This window comes from Scyliorhinus canicula, chromosome 4 (genome assembly GCF_902713615.1).
Source record: "Scyliorhinus canicula chromosome 4, sScyCan1.1, whole genome shotgun sequence".
NCBI classification, from domain to species: Eukaryota; Metazoa; Chordata; class Chondrichthyes; order Carcharhiniformes; family Scyliorhinidae; genus Scyliorhinus; species Scyliorhinus canicula.
The window spans coordinates 235,967,054-235,983,855 of NC_052149.1; the positions used below are offsets into that span (position 1 = coordinate 235,967,054).

A 16,802-nucleotide genomic window follows, 5' to 3' on the forward strand; every position below is an offset into this window, starting at 1 on the left:
GGGGGGGGGGGGGGGGCTCAGGTGGGGGGACTTGTTGATATAACGTGTATTTCATTCTGTATAATGATAGAAGCCACCTCGTTTTGTTAAATATTTTGCATTTACTGTTTTCCTTTTTGTATGTAAAAATCCTGGTTGGAAAAAGCTTTAATAAAAATAATTGAAACAGCCTTGAGGCCTTGGCCGGCAGCAAGCAATCTCAAGTCCTTCTGCGTTTTGTATTTAATGTTGTCTCTCCCGGCTCTTGGCAAATATTCAAATTCTTCATTAGTTGGGTTTTATTCTTAACAATACAGTCAAAGACAATGGAGAGGGCTTGAGAAAAAAAGGAAGAATTATTCGCAACAATAAAGGGTTGGTTAATTAATAGAAAACAGAGTGGGCATAAAAGGGTGCTTTTTCAAGTTGGCAGGCAGTGAATAATGGAGTACTGCAATGATCAGTGCTGCAGCCTCAGCTATTTACAAACTATATTGATGACTTCGACGAACAGACCGAGAGTAATGCATCTAAGTTTGCTGATGATAGCAAATAAGTGGAAAGGTAAGCTGCAAGAGGCTACAAAGGGATGTAGGCAGGCCAGGTGAGTGAGCAACGTAGCAGATTATATAATAGTGTGAAGTTATTCACTTTGGTATCGAGCAAAATTTAGAGTACCCAATTCTTTTTTTCCCAATTAAGAGGCAATTTAGTGTGGCCATTCCACCTACCCTGCACATCTTTGGGTTGTGGGGGCGAAACCCACACAGATGTGGACAGTGACCCAGAGCCAGGATGGAACCTGGGACCTCGGCGCCGTAAGGCAGCAGTGCTGACCGCTGCGCCACTGTGCTGCCCATGAATATTCTTTATCAGGTGAAAACTTGCAAGTGCTGATGTTCAAAGATATGTGGGTGCGCGCTTAGGAATGCAGGAAGTTAATATGCAGTTACAAAGAAGCATAGGAACAGTTCCTTCGGCCTTCCACGTCTGTACCCGTCATGATACCATCCTTAGCCAAAACCCTCAGCACTTCCTCGTGCCATATCCCTCTTATACCCATCCTATTCATTGTCGAGGTGCCTTTTGAACGCCGTTAATGTATCGGCTTCCAAACCCTCCCCTGGCAGCACATTCCAGGCACTCACCACCCTCTGTGCAAAAAAACCTGCCTCGCGCATCTCCTCTAAACTTTGCCCCACGGACCTTAAACCTATGCCCCCTGGTGACTGACCCCTCCACCCTGGGAAAGAGTGCCTGCCCATCCACGGTCCTCATAATCTTGTAAATCTCTATCAGTTCACCCCTCAACCTCCATCATTCTAATGAAAACAGTCCGAGTCTATTTAGCCTCTCCGCATAGCTAATACCCTCCAGACCAGGCAACATCCTGGTAAACCTCCTCTGCACCCTCAAAAGCCTTCACATCCTTCTGGTCGCGTGGTGACCAGAATTGTGCGCAATAATCCAAGTGCGATATTGCAGCAAGCAATTAATAATAATCTCTATTGTCACAAGTAGGCTTACATAAGAACTGCAATGAAGTTACTATGAAAATCCCCCAGTCGCCACATTCCGGCGCCTGTTCGGGTACACGGAGGGTGAATTCAGAATATCCAAATTAACAGCACGTCTTTCAGGACTTGTGGGAGGAAACCCATGGAGACACAGGGAGAACGTAGAGTCTGGACAGAGTGACCCAAGCTGGAAATCGAACCTGGGACCCTGGCGCTGTGGAGCAACAGTGCTATCCACTGTGCTATGACACGTTGCCCGTTGTTGCATCTGGAGTGGTGTGCACAGTTTTGGTCTTCACATCGAAGAAATGCTTGCCTTGAAGACGGTACAGCAAAGGTTCACTAAATTGGTCCATGGGATGAAGGAGTTGTCCGATGAGGCGAGGCTGAGTAAATTGGGCTATTTCCTTAAGTTTCTACGAATGAGAGACAATCTCATTGAAACCTATAAAATTCTAAAGGGGCTTGATAGGGTGGATGTTTGTTTCAGATGGTCGGGGAACCTAAATCACAGGGGACAGTTTCAGGATAAGGGGGCAATTACTTTGGACCGAGTTGCAGAGAAATTGCTTCCCTTACAGGACTGTGAATCTTTGGAATTCTCTACCCTCAGTGGATGCTCCATCATTGAATACATGCAAGGCCGGGAACAGAATTTTAGACTCCCAGGGAATGAAGCAACATGAAGAGTGAGCAGGAAAATGGAGTTGAGACCCAAGATCAGCAATAGCCATATTGAATTGGGGAGCAGGGTCAATGGGATGTGTGTCTACTCCTATATTATGCGTTATGTTCTTATTGAGGATATCGTGCTCTGGGCTATGAAGGAACACCGACATAATTGAGGCATTTGAAAACACTGAGAAAGAACAATAATGCAAGCAGGTTGGGTAACACTGATACGTATCAAACCCAAGGATGTGCGTGTAGAGCCAATGAGCCATAAGCAAGATTAGAAGAACTGTGAGTGGTCAAAGGAAAAATTTCAGCGAAGCAATTGGTGCAGGATTCTGTTTGCTCGATACCCCGCCAACATTGAGCAATTTATTCAGTGAAGGATTTGCTATTCTCAATGAGTATATTTTCACAAATCAATCAGGACTACACAGCTTATTGACCTTTGGAAAAGTGGCCACCTTGAATTGATTAAGATGGGTCGCATTACCACGAAGTACAAGACTGCTTTGTGTATCTTCTGTGCCGTTATGAAAAAGTAGACAATTTGTATTTAAATAGCATCATTCACGCCGTTGGGATGTCTCACAGTGTTTTGTAATCAAGCAGCTACTTCTGAAGTGTTGTCTTGAGAGTAAACCTGATCAATATCATGGCAATAACCAAAGTACAGAATATTGTGAGTATGTCGAAACTTTGCAGCAGTGGGGTAGTACTGTGATACGTATCAGCCATATCGGAGAGCAGTTTAAAATCTGATAATAGCAGCAAGATACCAGTGAGCAAAAAAACTCACAACGCAATGCAGTTTGATAAAATACTTTTTGTTTTATTTACAATTCAAATCAGAAATCTGATATAATTAGATTTCAAAGCAAGAAACAAATTTCAATGAAAAAACAAAATTCATTATTTTCACAATAATCCTACCGACCAAAGTCTTAGCTTTGGCCCATTTAGATTCTTGGTGCCTGCACTGTGAAGTGAGATGAAATGACTTACTGTATCGGATTAAATAGTCACAAGACGTAAATACCTCAGGCCGTAGGCTTTTCTTCCCCACTCCAAGCATTCTGAATGTATATTTCCATCACATTCAAGTGGTTTTAAGAAAAAGAGCAGGCAAAAGTGATGCTGATTCTCATGCATCTTACAGTTTCATTGACATTGCTAAGGACAACTAATACTCATTCAGCCCTTCCAGTGACATTGCTAAGCTAAAATGAAAAAGAACTATCTCTATTACGGGTGAAAACAGCATAACGTTCTGGAAATGTCCTCGCACTCCCTCCCCCACTAAGGCAACCTCCTGGCTGTAAAGTGTAAATAAATTGAATATCTTTAATTAAAAAAAGTCTGACAATGCTTTTAAAAAGTCCCTGAGTAACAAAACACGGAATGAATATCAATCTTGGCATGTTACCCCGGACAACTATAGAGAACATCCTTACTTACACTCTTGTTACATGGTGCCTGGTATTGCTGTTGGGTTTGCTTTTCAATTGGGCCTACTTTGAAGTTATGGATATTAACCGGCAATTTTGATGGCACCCTACTGGATAAGGTTGTACAATATACAATTTTGGTGTGATATAGCTTCATTCCAGCAGTGACTTCCAGAAAATGCTTCTTAAGCAGCATACATCACTACATCATTCAGCCACCACTACTGTGCCCTTTACACAGATATCACCCCATATCCATCAAAATGTATAAGTTCTTTATTATGTACTTTTTAATGTTAAAATATGCATGAAACAGTGGGGCAAATGGCTGGGGAAAGAAATTAAGAAGTTCAGCTTAAGGTAGTCTAACTCAGGAGCTCTGCTCCTCCCAGTGCTGATTCAGTGGGTCAAGGTCACTTGGTGCATTTTTGCAAAACTACTCAAATTTATAATCTGGAGCATTATATGATTATTGTGTCCAGAAAAAGCATCAATCTGGTCATTCCCTGGAAAAAATACATTCATTCTACAGGGAGGGCAGGGAGGGGCATTTCCTGATTCACGATGTTACCATGGAGATACCATCTCTAAAATATTGCAGTAAACAGCGTGTGAGAGCACAGAGGGCAAGAGAAATTCAAAATTAGCTGACCAGCAACCTTTACTAATGTAGGCATGTTTGCAGACAGAAATACAAAAAAGGTATAATCAAAATAATTTTCACATATATATATCTATAAATGAAACAAACGCTGAAAGTAAAACACCAATTTACAACTTTCCAGTATTTTCTATTGCAGCCTCTAAATATACGTAAATCCAAAGAAATAATTCCAGCCCTGGTACCACTTTTTCATGGTACCCTAGCCATGATTTGAAATGACGGATAATCCGAATTAACGTACAGGTTTCAGATCTAAATGGAACACCCATTTCTCTGATCTTCCATAAAGCAACAATCAGTGTAATTAAAAACATGTCCGAAATCCGCCCCCCCTCCCAAAAAAAGACACGTGCTTTTGATATTTCAATGTGTTCATTCAGCAGAATCCTTATTTGATATTATCATTCCTTATGATTACCTCATCGGTGTCCTCAAAGTGCTTATAAATATTAGTTTCAGGGGGATTGCTGGCATCTTCAATAACTTAAGTCAACTACAGCCATATTTACAGTACAAATTCATGAATCATTCCAGCAGGACTTTTACTCAAGTGATAACCTAACTCTGGAGTATCTGGTGTTCAGTAAGCAGGGGTTTTAGGTAATAGGCTCGGTGATGCCTTCCGGGGATGTCTAGCTGGCAATCATTCACTGTCGAGCCTCATGTATAAAAGAATGGCCACTTGGATAAGGTGACAAAGTGGCTGTTAGCACCTATCTCACTGTGCTCCAGTGCCCTTCAGGGTGCAGTATTAACAGTTGGGAGGAATTTCTTCCTTATGCAACTCACATATCCAAAGAAATTGCTGTCCCTCACCACAAAAATGCCTGTCTTTAAGGACCCAGATCCTTTCTAACATCAGTGTACTACCATTTGCACTAAATTTTGTGAAAATTCTATGAACCTAGCTACCATAAAAACTGTTTGCACCGGTGATCGTTACACTGGGTTGCTGGCTACAAAACATTTCCCTCAGATCTAAAGATCAAACGTGCTCAAGGTCCAGTACATGCACTGAACTTTACAAAATCAACAATCCATACGCAGATTATGCTTCCATTAGAAGCCAATAACGATCAACAGCAATGTTTACAATATTTATTATTAAAACACCCACTAGCAACATAAACAGGGTGGTGGTGGGCATTAATGAACAGGCAGGGGAAGTGGCAATAAAAGAAATGGCAAAATACATGGGAAAATACTAGCAATTCCTGGTTCACCAAACCCAATTAACCCATAACCACTACATACCCTACCTGCTAAATGCTTATTGCAAACACCAGTCAGTCATATATTAAAGGGTAAGAATATTGTGAAAACATTCAATGGATAATATCCAAAGTATTTCAGTAGTAATTACAGTGCAGAACAAGTATGTTCTTTCTTAGAACAAAATCACTTGGCATACAGAGTTAATTTGAGAGAAAGGGAGGAAAGCTCAATTGCATCTTATCTTCTGTGGTGTTCTGGATATTAGAAAGATGTTTCAAATTGATCATTATTTAATCAGGATTCAATCCTGTATACCGATTTCACCAGGTAGATGATTAAAATTGCTCGAGTCAGACTCGACTCACAGCATCATAGCCTAACCGCACATTGCTGTCAGGGCAAGTGATTTCTTATTACTTCGAAACTGGCTGCTAATGGAAAATTACAGTATTGGATCGTAAATCAAATTACACGTGACAAATAGAGAAAGCTATCTAGTTTGATGCACAGCCCCGGTCAGGGTTGATATAAAATTAGCTTTTAGCTTAATTTTGTTATTGTATGAAACAGAACATTTCAAACACCCATTCAAAACCTCTTAAAAATTATTCGAAGAACGTTTTGAATTTCTGAATGCTCATAAACTCGTGCAAATACAGGTTTGTGAGCTGAAGGGATTTTCTGCGAACGAGTGCAAACACATTTATATTGTTGAAAGGGTTTTCCTGCCTAATCCAGCTCAAATTTGGATGGCAGCAAAGAGAAGGGGGAGTTAATCAAACACCAGTGGCGGTCTCAGGGTTGTTGGGTGTTTGTTGCAGTATAATTCATGTTTTTCCTTGGTTTAAACACCTCAAGCGCACATAATGCTTTAACTACGGGAAGATTCTGCTAGCCAAACGCATTATTGTTTTAATTTTTAAAATGGAAATTCTGTTGGAATTTCACGTGTAAATTTGGGATTTACTTGCAGGTAGCAAAACTTGCTTGACCAAGTGATGTGAAGTTGCATCCTAATCACGGGATATTTTCAAAACTTAAGGAATATTATTTAGTGGGAAAAAAAAATCTGTAGACAGCCAAGAACATAGATAGCAGAGCAGTTACAAATTGGAAGGGCAGCTGAAAGGGTCCAACACATACTCCAGAGTTTGCCTACACATACAGCGGTAAAATCCTATGAACCTGAAGCCAACTCCCGTCACTTAATGCAACTGACAGCCTCAACAGGGATCAATCCTAAATAAATACAGCAGTACATCACCTGAATTGGTACATCAGAGCCACCCAAAATAAATTAGTAGTTAAGCACTCTTTCTGATCATACATTCATTTAATCAGGGTTTTACAAAAACAGTGCTAATTGGAAAAGTTTGAAATGAATGCATTTCAAATGATACCCAATTGTGGCATTATTTTAGTAAAATAATGGATTACACCTCAGCTGGGGATTTTCCTCCAGCTCTCATTTCCCCTCTAACTTCAAGTTATGAAAAAGGAGAGCTTTGTTTGGAATCACTTCTTTACTTTTTGTCCTGCAGTGTGGATTTAACATGTTGTTAGTGGGAATTAACTGGATGGATCTTGAATGGACAGGACATCTTCTTAGGCAGATCATACCTTTGTGATTATGACTTATCAGATGCTGTATTAAAGTTACGCATTAATATGTGTAGACAGTCCTTTGTTACACATAACATGCTTATATGAAACTCTTCAAACCAGTGTGGATATTAAATGGGGACACAGGCAACAAAAGATACAACACAATTTTCAATCATCTTATTTGTTATTGAAGGTTTTTTCCCCTCCCAATGGAGTCGACGAAGGAAGATCAAACATACATGATCAACACATCTGGGGCTTTTAGGATTTTATCAATAAACATAAAATATGATTTGGAAATGGAATCTTGTGAGAAATAATCTGTGAGGAATGATCCATCAAAATGTTTAGAATATTAATGAAACTTCATGTGAACAGGGTGACGGGAATCATTTAAGGACGTTTGTCCGTACTAATTCAGTAATGAGTACCAAATAAGTAAAAATTATTTAACCATAAATTTCAATAGTGGCTAATTAACTATTAATTAACTATTATTAACTAATTAACTATTCATTGGCTAATTAACTATCTTTTCCTCTTTTAACAGTTCCAACTTGTGACCTGTAGCAAAGTGAAAACTACTTCCACATGGTGTGTGCTCAGCTGTCTGGTGTAGTTCCGAAAGAAAATACTCTGACTTGTGAACTTCTAGTCCCAACGCATCAAATTTTCAGTGTGGTGGTAAGGCGAGAGTAAAAGTGAGGCGGTAGCGAAAAGGGAATAATATTAAAAATGGTGACATTCCGTTACATCTTTGAAAGTTGCTAAAACTGGACAGATTTCTGCCTTTCCAACTGTGTAACATATTGACCACCGTTAATATTCTTGAATCTTTTAACTTTACAGCAAATCACAAATTACCATTACTGGTAATGAGATACACTAAACCTACACAGTATTTGTGTTTCAACAGTGCTGTGCACGGAGATGTGTAACATGGTCACGATGGATTGAATTGCCTCCTTTCGTGCTGTAATAACATTACCATTATCTCTGGTCAGCTCTTGAGCTGTACATTAAATGTCACGTGATCGATGGTACAGTAAGAATGACCCTCTTCCACCTCCAATAAAATAGTTTGCAATACTACTAAGAATGAATGTGAATAGAAACACCTACTAATTTACTTTAAGTGGCCTATGAGGCTGATGTGCAAAAATGTTTATTTTAATCTCACTAATTTGAGATAGTAATAAGACCCATCAGAGATGGAAATCAACACATATGTTTAAAACTTGAGAAAAATAAGCAAAGGCACCCAAAATATGAGGGGTCCAAATATGAGAGACAAAATCTGCACTGCAGCATTGCCAAAAACTGATGTAGGAGAACAGTATTACACGTTGAAATATCGGCTGCCGTGCTCCCATTCAAATATACAAGAAGCCACCTGTACACGGTCAGGCTACTGCCACAATTTGAGATAAAATTAGTCCAGAAAAATCCAACTGTAACACATTCAGGTCATAAAAAAGCATCTAAACAGAAAAATGGATTTATGGCACAGAATTTAAAAATCCAGATATTTTCCTATGGGTTTAACTGGAGCGCGTAAGAATGCCCTCCAGCATTTCATCTTGTTCCATTGGTTTCGTGACATCCTTGGCTTCTTTATCTACCTTCTGCTTCTTACTCATGGTCTGCCCGACGGCATCGTCCTTGGTAAGTTCTTTGGCTAGAATGGAAGTCATAGCATTGCCTCTTCGATTAGCTGGGGAAAGAGAGAAAACAAAGGGCATCAGACTTCCTATTAAATTGCAACATAATCCTCGGCAATTTTAGAAAATGGATATCAGACGCCTGAATCCACGAAGTTTCCAATATTTCAGATAAGAATCTGGGACAAAAGAATGAAATGAAAAATGAAATGAAAAATGAGAATTAGAACTAGGTGACAGCATGGACAACCATAAAATGACGATTGGCCATAAAAAGATTACAGCTCGGCTTGCCAAAATGACAATTCATCGTCACTGATTGCTAGAAATTAATATGGGTAATTATATTTACATACAATGTATCAGTGATGTTACAATGCCAACCGGTTCATTTAAACATTTGGAGAGTCACATCAGGTATGCATCGACCTTGCCTCACTCCAATCTTAGTATGCACTGGTATTTTTACTTGGAATGGCTGCAATTTAATTAGTGCTGTTTGTAAGCGTGGGTGCACTATTCGTCACCATTGCTTGCCCGAAGACAGTTTCACATTTGGGAAAAGGCTAAAGATGAAATTAATCCTTTCACTGACCAGGCATGTCAAGTTAATGGCTATCTTCTGTCAAAGTAAATGGAGATTTCTGATAACATCTATGCTTAATATCACTGAAATAACATGCAGGCATTGTGAAACAGTTAAGAGTCACTGGCAGTAAAGCATGCTGGGTGCACAGAAGGGGAGAGGGGAGGAACAACAACTTGAATTCAAAAAGATTAGTAAAACCACACAAATGCACAGCATGTCATTTTGGATAAACTTCTCACCAGACTCGACTTGAACAAAAATGATAAAATGATAAGTAAAGCCATCGGGGAAATGGTCAGACAATATCAAAGAGGCTCTGGACTTTGTGAAACCTCTATTTTTATCATCTTAGTCCAGCAGGCATTGCTGGATTATTTCACAATTGAGAAACATAAACATACTGAGTCTGCACATTTTCCCCGTGTCTGCGTGGGTTTCGATTTCACCCCACAAGTCCCGAAAGACATGCTGTTAGGTAATTTGGACATTCTGAATTCCCCCAAACAGGCGCTGGAATGTGGCAACTGTGGGATTTTCTAACCTCATTGCAGTGTTATGGTAAGCCTACTTGTGACACTAATAAAGATTATTATTGGGCAGCACAGTAGCACAAGTGGATAGCACTGTGGCTTCACAGCGCCAGGGTCCCAGGTTTGATTCCCCGCTGGGTCACTGTCTGTGCGGAGTCTGCATGTTCTCCCCGTGGCTGCGTGGGTTTCTTCCGGGTGCTCCGGTTTCCCCCCACAGTCCAAACACGTGCAGGTTAGGTGGATTGGCCATGATAAATTGCCCTTAGTGTCCAATAAAGGTTAGGAGGGGTTATTGGGCTATGGGTTTAGGGTGAAGTGAGGGTTTAAGTGGGTCGGTGCAGACTCGATGGGCCGAATGGCCTCCTTCTGCACTGTATATTCTATGTTCTATTATTATTCCAGAGTTCATTAAGACAAATGTGGTGAGTTTGCAATCGTATTCAGTAGTTGATGGTGATAGAATATTGCACCTTGGGAAAAGGAGGGGGACAGACTAATGGATGTCACCTACTCTCAGAAATGACAGCAGCAATTGAGCAAGGACAGGAGACATACTTGACAGAGATTGAGATTCAAATTTTCAATCCTGGATTTAAACCTGGCACGTAGAGCTGAGTTTCTGTGGAAGGCTGACTGCATAACAATGGTCATGAAGCAGTCCATGGTTCAGACAGTTCTTCTATCACAACTGAAATTAATGGGCAACAGGATGCTAGAAGGGTTACAAGATAGGGGAAATAGACAGGCCTATTGTGGTTGATTGCTACCTGGGTAACTTTGATGGAAAAGCATCTGTGATATCAGGGGAGAGGAAAATTAGGCTTAGTGAAGGTGCTGCCGAAGGTCAAAAATTTAGACAATAGTTACAGCTTTGGGTCATTTGTTGAGATACTGCAGCCATTTCTTACTCCCACATTCCCCATTTGGAATCCTACCACAGTGAGAAGTTTAAAAAAATGGAAACTAATAGATCATTTGTGACATAATGAATGATCTTCACCTTGATGCAGAACTGCCTCATTACTTAAATCAGAAAAAAATGACAACTCTTTCACAGAAGACCAAGAAAATCATTAATGCTCCTGAGTGAGCACCACTGAACTTAGCAGCAGGGAAGAAAGAATGGGGAAATTGATGACATACTGTCTGACAACGACATGTAGAGCTTCTTGAAGTCAGCATTGTAACCGTACAAATTATCAGAAGCTTCTCTCACTGCAGTGACTGCCTTGTCAGGTTCCTCACAAGGGATCAAATGCCTCCCAAAGACTTCACAGCAAGTGCCACCACTGGAATTTCATTGAAATGTCACGGCAGGTACATGAAATCTTCACAGTAGAAGTACGGGAAATGTGAAAGACACCTAGTTATATGATTACAGATCTAGGCCTGATTATCTTGGGCTGTGTCTGTTCAATAACAGATGTCCGATAGTGTGTAGGATAAATTACTGGAGGTTACAGGTCTGTTATTAGTAACTGGCAGTTACAGATAAGAAACTTTAAATATGTTTTTCTTTTTTTCAACAAGCCTTTTTGCATTGATAGATTTAATATAACCTTCATACCAGAGTGACATTTTCATGTCATCTGAGGGATTCTTCAATTAATTCAACTCCTGTGCAAAGGAGTGGAGGGAAGAAAAACAAGTTGTAAATGCATTCCCTTTACTTTGTCCTTAGATGCACAGCAAAATGCAAACTTCACCCTTCAGCCCAAAGGTTCTATGGTAGGGATTCACTGTTAGCACTCAAGGGATTGAATGGGGGATTAGGAACAATGCAAGTAGGAGGGAATAAACCAAACTACAGTAAAGCTGGGAAGAATTTGCTGAATGTCAGAAAATCAGGATAGCCAAACACTGAACCCATTATCCTTAGAGAAGCTTTGTCGAAGGTGGATGTAAACTGTCCCTGGATGAAGGCGCCACCGACAAACAGTAGCAATGCAACTGGTAGTTTGCAGTCAGTGAATCAACTTCTTAAAATTACAGCCAAGATTATTGCTTAAGAATCAAATTACGAGTGTACTGAGCAGACTACATCTATCTCCTTCACCTACATCGGCACAAATTTGAATTTAAGTTGGAATATTGTGGATACCAGCAGAATTACACTGTGTCTCAGTGGATAGGACAAGGAGAAATAAAATGACCGAAGATTCTCACTGCTTTCTATTGATTTCTGCTGGCAAGTGCATCTCAGACAAGTACAGGATTGCACTCCCCAAAGGAATGTCCAGCCTATTGAAGAGCTACTGGTGTGTCGGTGCAGTTGTACTCCGACATGAGGTCACTTTCTCAGAAGGGGGTGGAAAATCAGGAGGAATGAGCACAATGCATTCAAATTAATTTTAGAATACACATCCTTGGGTGTGACCAAGTGGTTCCTATAGACTCTTATATTAACTTTCAGTTATTTTTGGACTGAAGGGAGACAAGTTACTTATAGACAGCGTTGCTAGACTGGTGATATTTAGAGCTGGAGGAAAAATCACAATAGAGATTTAACAGGAACTAGCTGAACTCAATATGGGAAGCATTTTCCTTTGCTTATCTCATCAGCAGTTTGGCCTCACCTCATCATTATAAAAATAATGCTCTCCCTTCTTCAATGTCACATTTGGTCATTCAGTCAAGGTTGGGAATGCAACCAATTCCCAATCTTCTGGCAATGCAGTTCCACATCTCGGATCCTGCCATCCTCAACAGAGTGAAAATTGGAAACACATAGTGGCAAAAGTGCCAAACATCTCGACACCTGTTTACCATTTACGCATAGCTACTACCTATTCTTGATTTTAAGTGAAGTATTTTCAGCAGGCATTGCGGGGCAACTTTGAAATTGCTTGCCTGGGCAGAAAACCGGTGGAATAGACTCGCCAGATTTCCATTTTGTTCAAATGAATGAACGGATTCTGTAAAACGCCAGATTACTACTCGGGCAAAGATGAAAATCACGCCAATGATTCAAGAAATCTTTCATAAATTTATGAAACAGATTGACGTCATTCAGCCCATGATGCTCATGCCAGCTCCCTGCAGAGCAATCATTTGGCTCACTCCACCATTCGATTCTTGTAGCCCTGAAAGTTTACTTCCTTCAAGTACCCATCCAATTTCCTTTGGAAATCATTGCTTGTTTCCACTTCTACCACCCTCGCCTCCACTAAACCACAGCTGGTCCAAACATTAAAAACATTCACTCAAGGAATATAGGCTTCGCTGGCTCGGAGAGCATTTTGTGCCCATCCCCAATTGCCCTTGTAACCAAAAACACTATTCCTGAAAACACTCTTTCTCATTTATGCTTGCAGAAAACTATCTACTCAGATGATCTGTTAATGGTGTTAATTTTTGGTACTAAATAGACAAACTTAAATATTATTTACGGTTTCTGGAGTTTTGTCAATCTTTTAGAAACTGTAACAAAAAGATTGCTATCCTCAAACCTTTTCCAACTCCAAACAAACGTGGTTTACATTCCAGTTAAAATGAGTTAACTTTTGTAGATTTCCCAAGTATTACAGAAAATGGATTTCACTTTAATTACATTTTCCTCATTAAGTTATAAACTATTTGCCCACTTTACATTCTTTATTTCCCCGTACCCATCAGAAATACTTGATTCCAACAACAGAACATAAATATCAACTGAGTTTAGAGCAAATGGTTGCTATGGCGCCACATCTCACAAACGTCTGCCTTTACTGAAAGTACTTAAACCAAGGGATGGAAGATCAGATTGAAGCTGTATTGCCAGAGGACTTCAGACCAGGATTGACAAAGTGGGATGTGTACAAACATGAGTGACTTCTAGGCCTGGGCATTTTCACTTTGTTCTCCAGTCTGGAAGTTCCCACCCATTGAAGTGAATCAGTGAAGAGAAAGCCATTGGGTAATTGTGTCAGTGCTGGCTGGGAAATGGTGTAGAAGTAGAAAACATGATCAACCTGCGATTTATATTTGTTACCCATAATTATATTTTCTTTGCAAGATGAAAAAAAGTTAGCATGGCAGGTTATGTATGCAAAATACTTGACTCTTAATATTTTCATTTTCTGCTTTAACGTCGCTAGCCAAAAATGGGGTTTCCCAGCATTACTGAAAGGGTTAAGATTACGGGATAGGAATCTGGAACAAGCAGGTAAACATTCTCATTTTTTACCAGATCACTGCCGTCACTGATATCAGAGAGAGACAACATTGAGTCTAAAGGGAATAAAGAGAAAATGTTAACTGTGCAGGTAATTTCAATAGGTACTGAAGCAGATAAACCACTAGAATATTTCTCTTTTGCCTGAGGAATGAGAGGGGAGGAGAAGGTGAGGAAAAATTATTAACCAAAAACTAGTTAATCACAATTAATTCTAAGTCTATTATAATAACTAGATTTAAAAGATCAAATTAAACCTTGTACCGCAAGCCATCATTCTGTCAAACTTGATTCATATCAGAAAATAGATATGGAGGCTGGAAGCGAAAAAATACCATTTGTGTTACATGATGCATGCAGCCGGCATATTCCCATCATATTGAATGATTGTAACTCGGGACGAATACTGACAAGTTTGCCATGGAACAAATCAGATTTCATCAAATTCATCAAAAGGTATAATCATCATTGAAGGTACATCTTAGATACACTGTTTGCAGAGTGTACCTCTTGACCTCTCTCTGCCCCACCTAATTTCCTCTTCAGTGTCGGAAAGTGCTGGTTAGTCTTCAGTAAGCTACCAAAGTATTTATCCCGTAGCCAAGAGAGAGCGTGTCTGCCTTCACACAACATTCAAATGAACATTCACTGAGTAATGAAGTAGAATGGAAACATTACCAGAGAATCCTCTTTACCAGCCCAACTCTAGTATTGCAGCTGACTAGAGGTGGAAAATATGGTATACATGGAGATTAAACCTAGGCACTTTCTTCTCCATAGCTGAATTCAGCCTGACCTATGAGTAAGTCCATGTCCTGTCCTTGGTAGCCATGATGTGAAGATGCCTGGTGTTGTAAGACTTCTTACTGTCCTTGGTGAACATTTCCAGAATATGTTCGAGAAGGATCACATTATCTTGTTTGGGCTCCAAATATTAGACAACGCTTTAGCCGGACCGTCAGTGATCAAGATTCCTTAATTTAGTGGCTAAAACAAGTTTTAACAATTTATTGTAATAACTCGAAATAAATCCGTTGTGCTCTGAAATGCAGACATCAAATAGCAACACTGTTCATTTCTCTTGGCTGCACTGCCAGGAATGATATACGCATATTTAGGTTATGGCAGAATGGGAAATTAATAATTCAATCATTTCAAATAATTATTTATGAAGTACTGTTCAACAAGCATGGAACTGAATATGTGTTTGGTATTTGGGAACCCTAATTTTAATAGATCCCAGACTGGCAGAACTGAATTCTCCTCAAATGGTTTTGAGGATCTGAAGTCAAGAAACATCAACCTCAATCTCAGTGGAAATTAAAGATCAAATAAACAAATAGCACATAGACACTGGTAATTAATCGTAAATTGCAACCAAATGTGTGCTGCCACTTAAAGGCCATAGTAATAAGAATTTTAATGTTCCTCTGCTGCCTTTGGATAGCTAACTGAATTGGGATCATGGGACATTGATGAAGACGTAAAGGGAGCATTACTCTACGTCACCTATGATTAGTTTAAAAAAATGGGTGAAAAATCCTGTTCTTCGTCATGAGGAGTAAAATATTCTGTTCAATAGAAAACACAAGTGAGAAGAAACGATGCATTGGAACAAAGGAGTTGGTGAAATTTCTATAACTTTCTAATCTCAAGTTGAAAAATGAATGGAATTTTGAGACTTCAAGGCATTTTATTTGTAGAACTGCTTTTATTTAAATTTAGCTTAACTACAAAGCAGAAACATTTCATCTCAACATTAGAAAAGTCCTGTTGTCTAGATAAATATGGGATTGGGGAGAAAGAAAAATAGTACATTTGTACTTTTCCACCAGAGAGATGTTTTATGCAGTTCCTGCAAGTAATTAATGTTTACTTAAAAAGTAAAACTTAGGGGATTCACTGATCATCGGCCGAGGATCCACTACTTGATGGAAATCACATTCGATTCAAATACGATTCCCAACACTATCGCAATCGGCAACAATGTGTGGCGTTGAAAAACTATGCCAGGAGATATGTATTGCCACAAATTGCTGGGCAATTGGCTCTGCCCAAGGTTAGCCTCATTAAAACATGACCTTGCTGTCAAACGCCCAGAAAGTGACAAGAAATGTTTGGATTTTGTGCTATGAGAACTTTTCGGCAACCATCTAGACTCGTAATTCTTGTCATATGAATCCCGCTCGTGATGCCATTTATGGCCCTAACATGTCACAAATTCTAGGAGGCCAGAAAGGAAATCTGAAGCTAACAGGATGGCCACGAAACTGCTGAAATGGTGCATCTTGTGGCAAGTGCGATCAATTGGAATTTTTCCTTCATTCTTCAGGTAAACAAATGAATTAGTAATTTACTTAATTGTTGTTCATGGGACCTAGTTGCATACAAATCTTGGGCTGAATTCACCGCTGGCAGCGAGACAAATCATGATTTATGCCTGGCACCAATTCTGATGCCTTGCTTCGGTCCCCCATGGTGGCATCATTGGTGAAGTTTGTGCCCTGTGCTGGCTGGCCCATGCAAACCGGTCATTTGCATGGATTTAAATCTCATTTGAGGTTGAACACTTCATGCTGCACCCCCTCAGGCGGAAGTCACGTGGGCACGCTTTGGTACAAGTCTTTACAAGCAGGGACTGGGCGGCATTGCTGTTAAAGGGGGGGGGGGGGGGGGGGGGGGGGTGAGAGGGTAAAAAAACCTCTCAAAACTTGTTGCGTTTGCAACATTGTGGGGGGGGGGCGGGGGGAGAGTAGCAGAGTAGCAGGG

The 16,802-nt window shown here is 40.0% G+C and overlaps 1 protein-coding gene across 3 annotated transcripts in view; it reads right to left on the reverse strand.

Moving 5' to 3' along the window:
* Positions 1–2,979: 2,979 nt before the first annotated feature.
* LOC119965493 (protein diaphanous homolog 1-like) overlaps positions 2,980–16,802 on the reverse strand; it is a 421,840-nt gene continuing 408,017 nt past the window's right edge. Inside the window, exons 28-29 of one of the 3 annotated variants that reach the window (XM_038796349.1) lie at positions 14,046–14,089; positions 2,980–8,814 (exon numbers count right to left, since the gene is read on the reverse strand). In XM_038796349.1, coding sequence (XP_038652277.1) covers positions 8,791–8,814; positions 14,046–14,089 — 68 coding nt within the window. In that variant the 3' untranslated portion in view covers positions 2,980–8,790. The remainder of the gene's footprint in view (positions 8,815–14,045; positions 14,090–16,802) is intronic. The other 2 variants (XM_038796347.1, XM_038796348.1) reach the window with 2 other exon arrangements.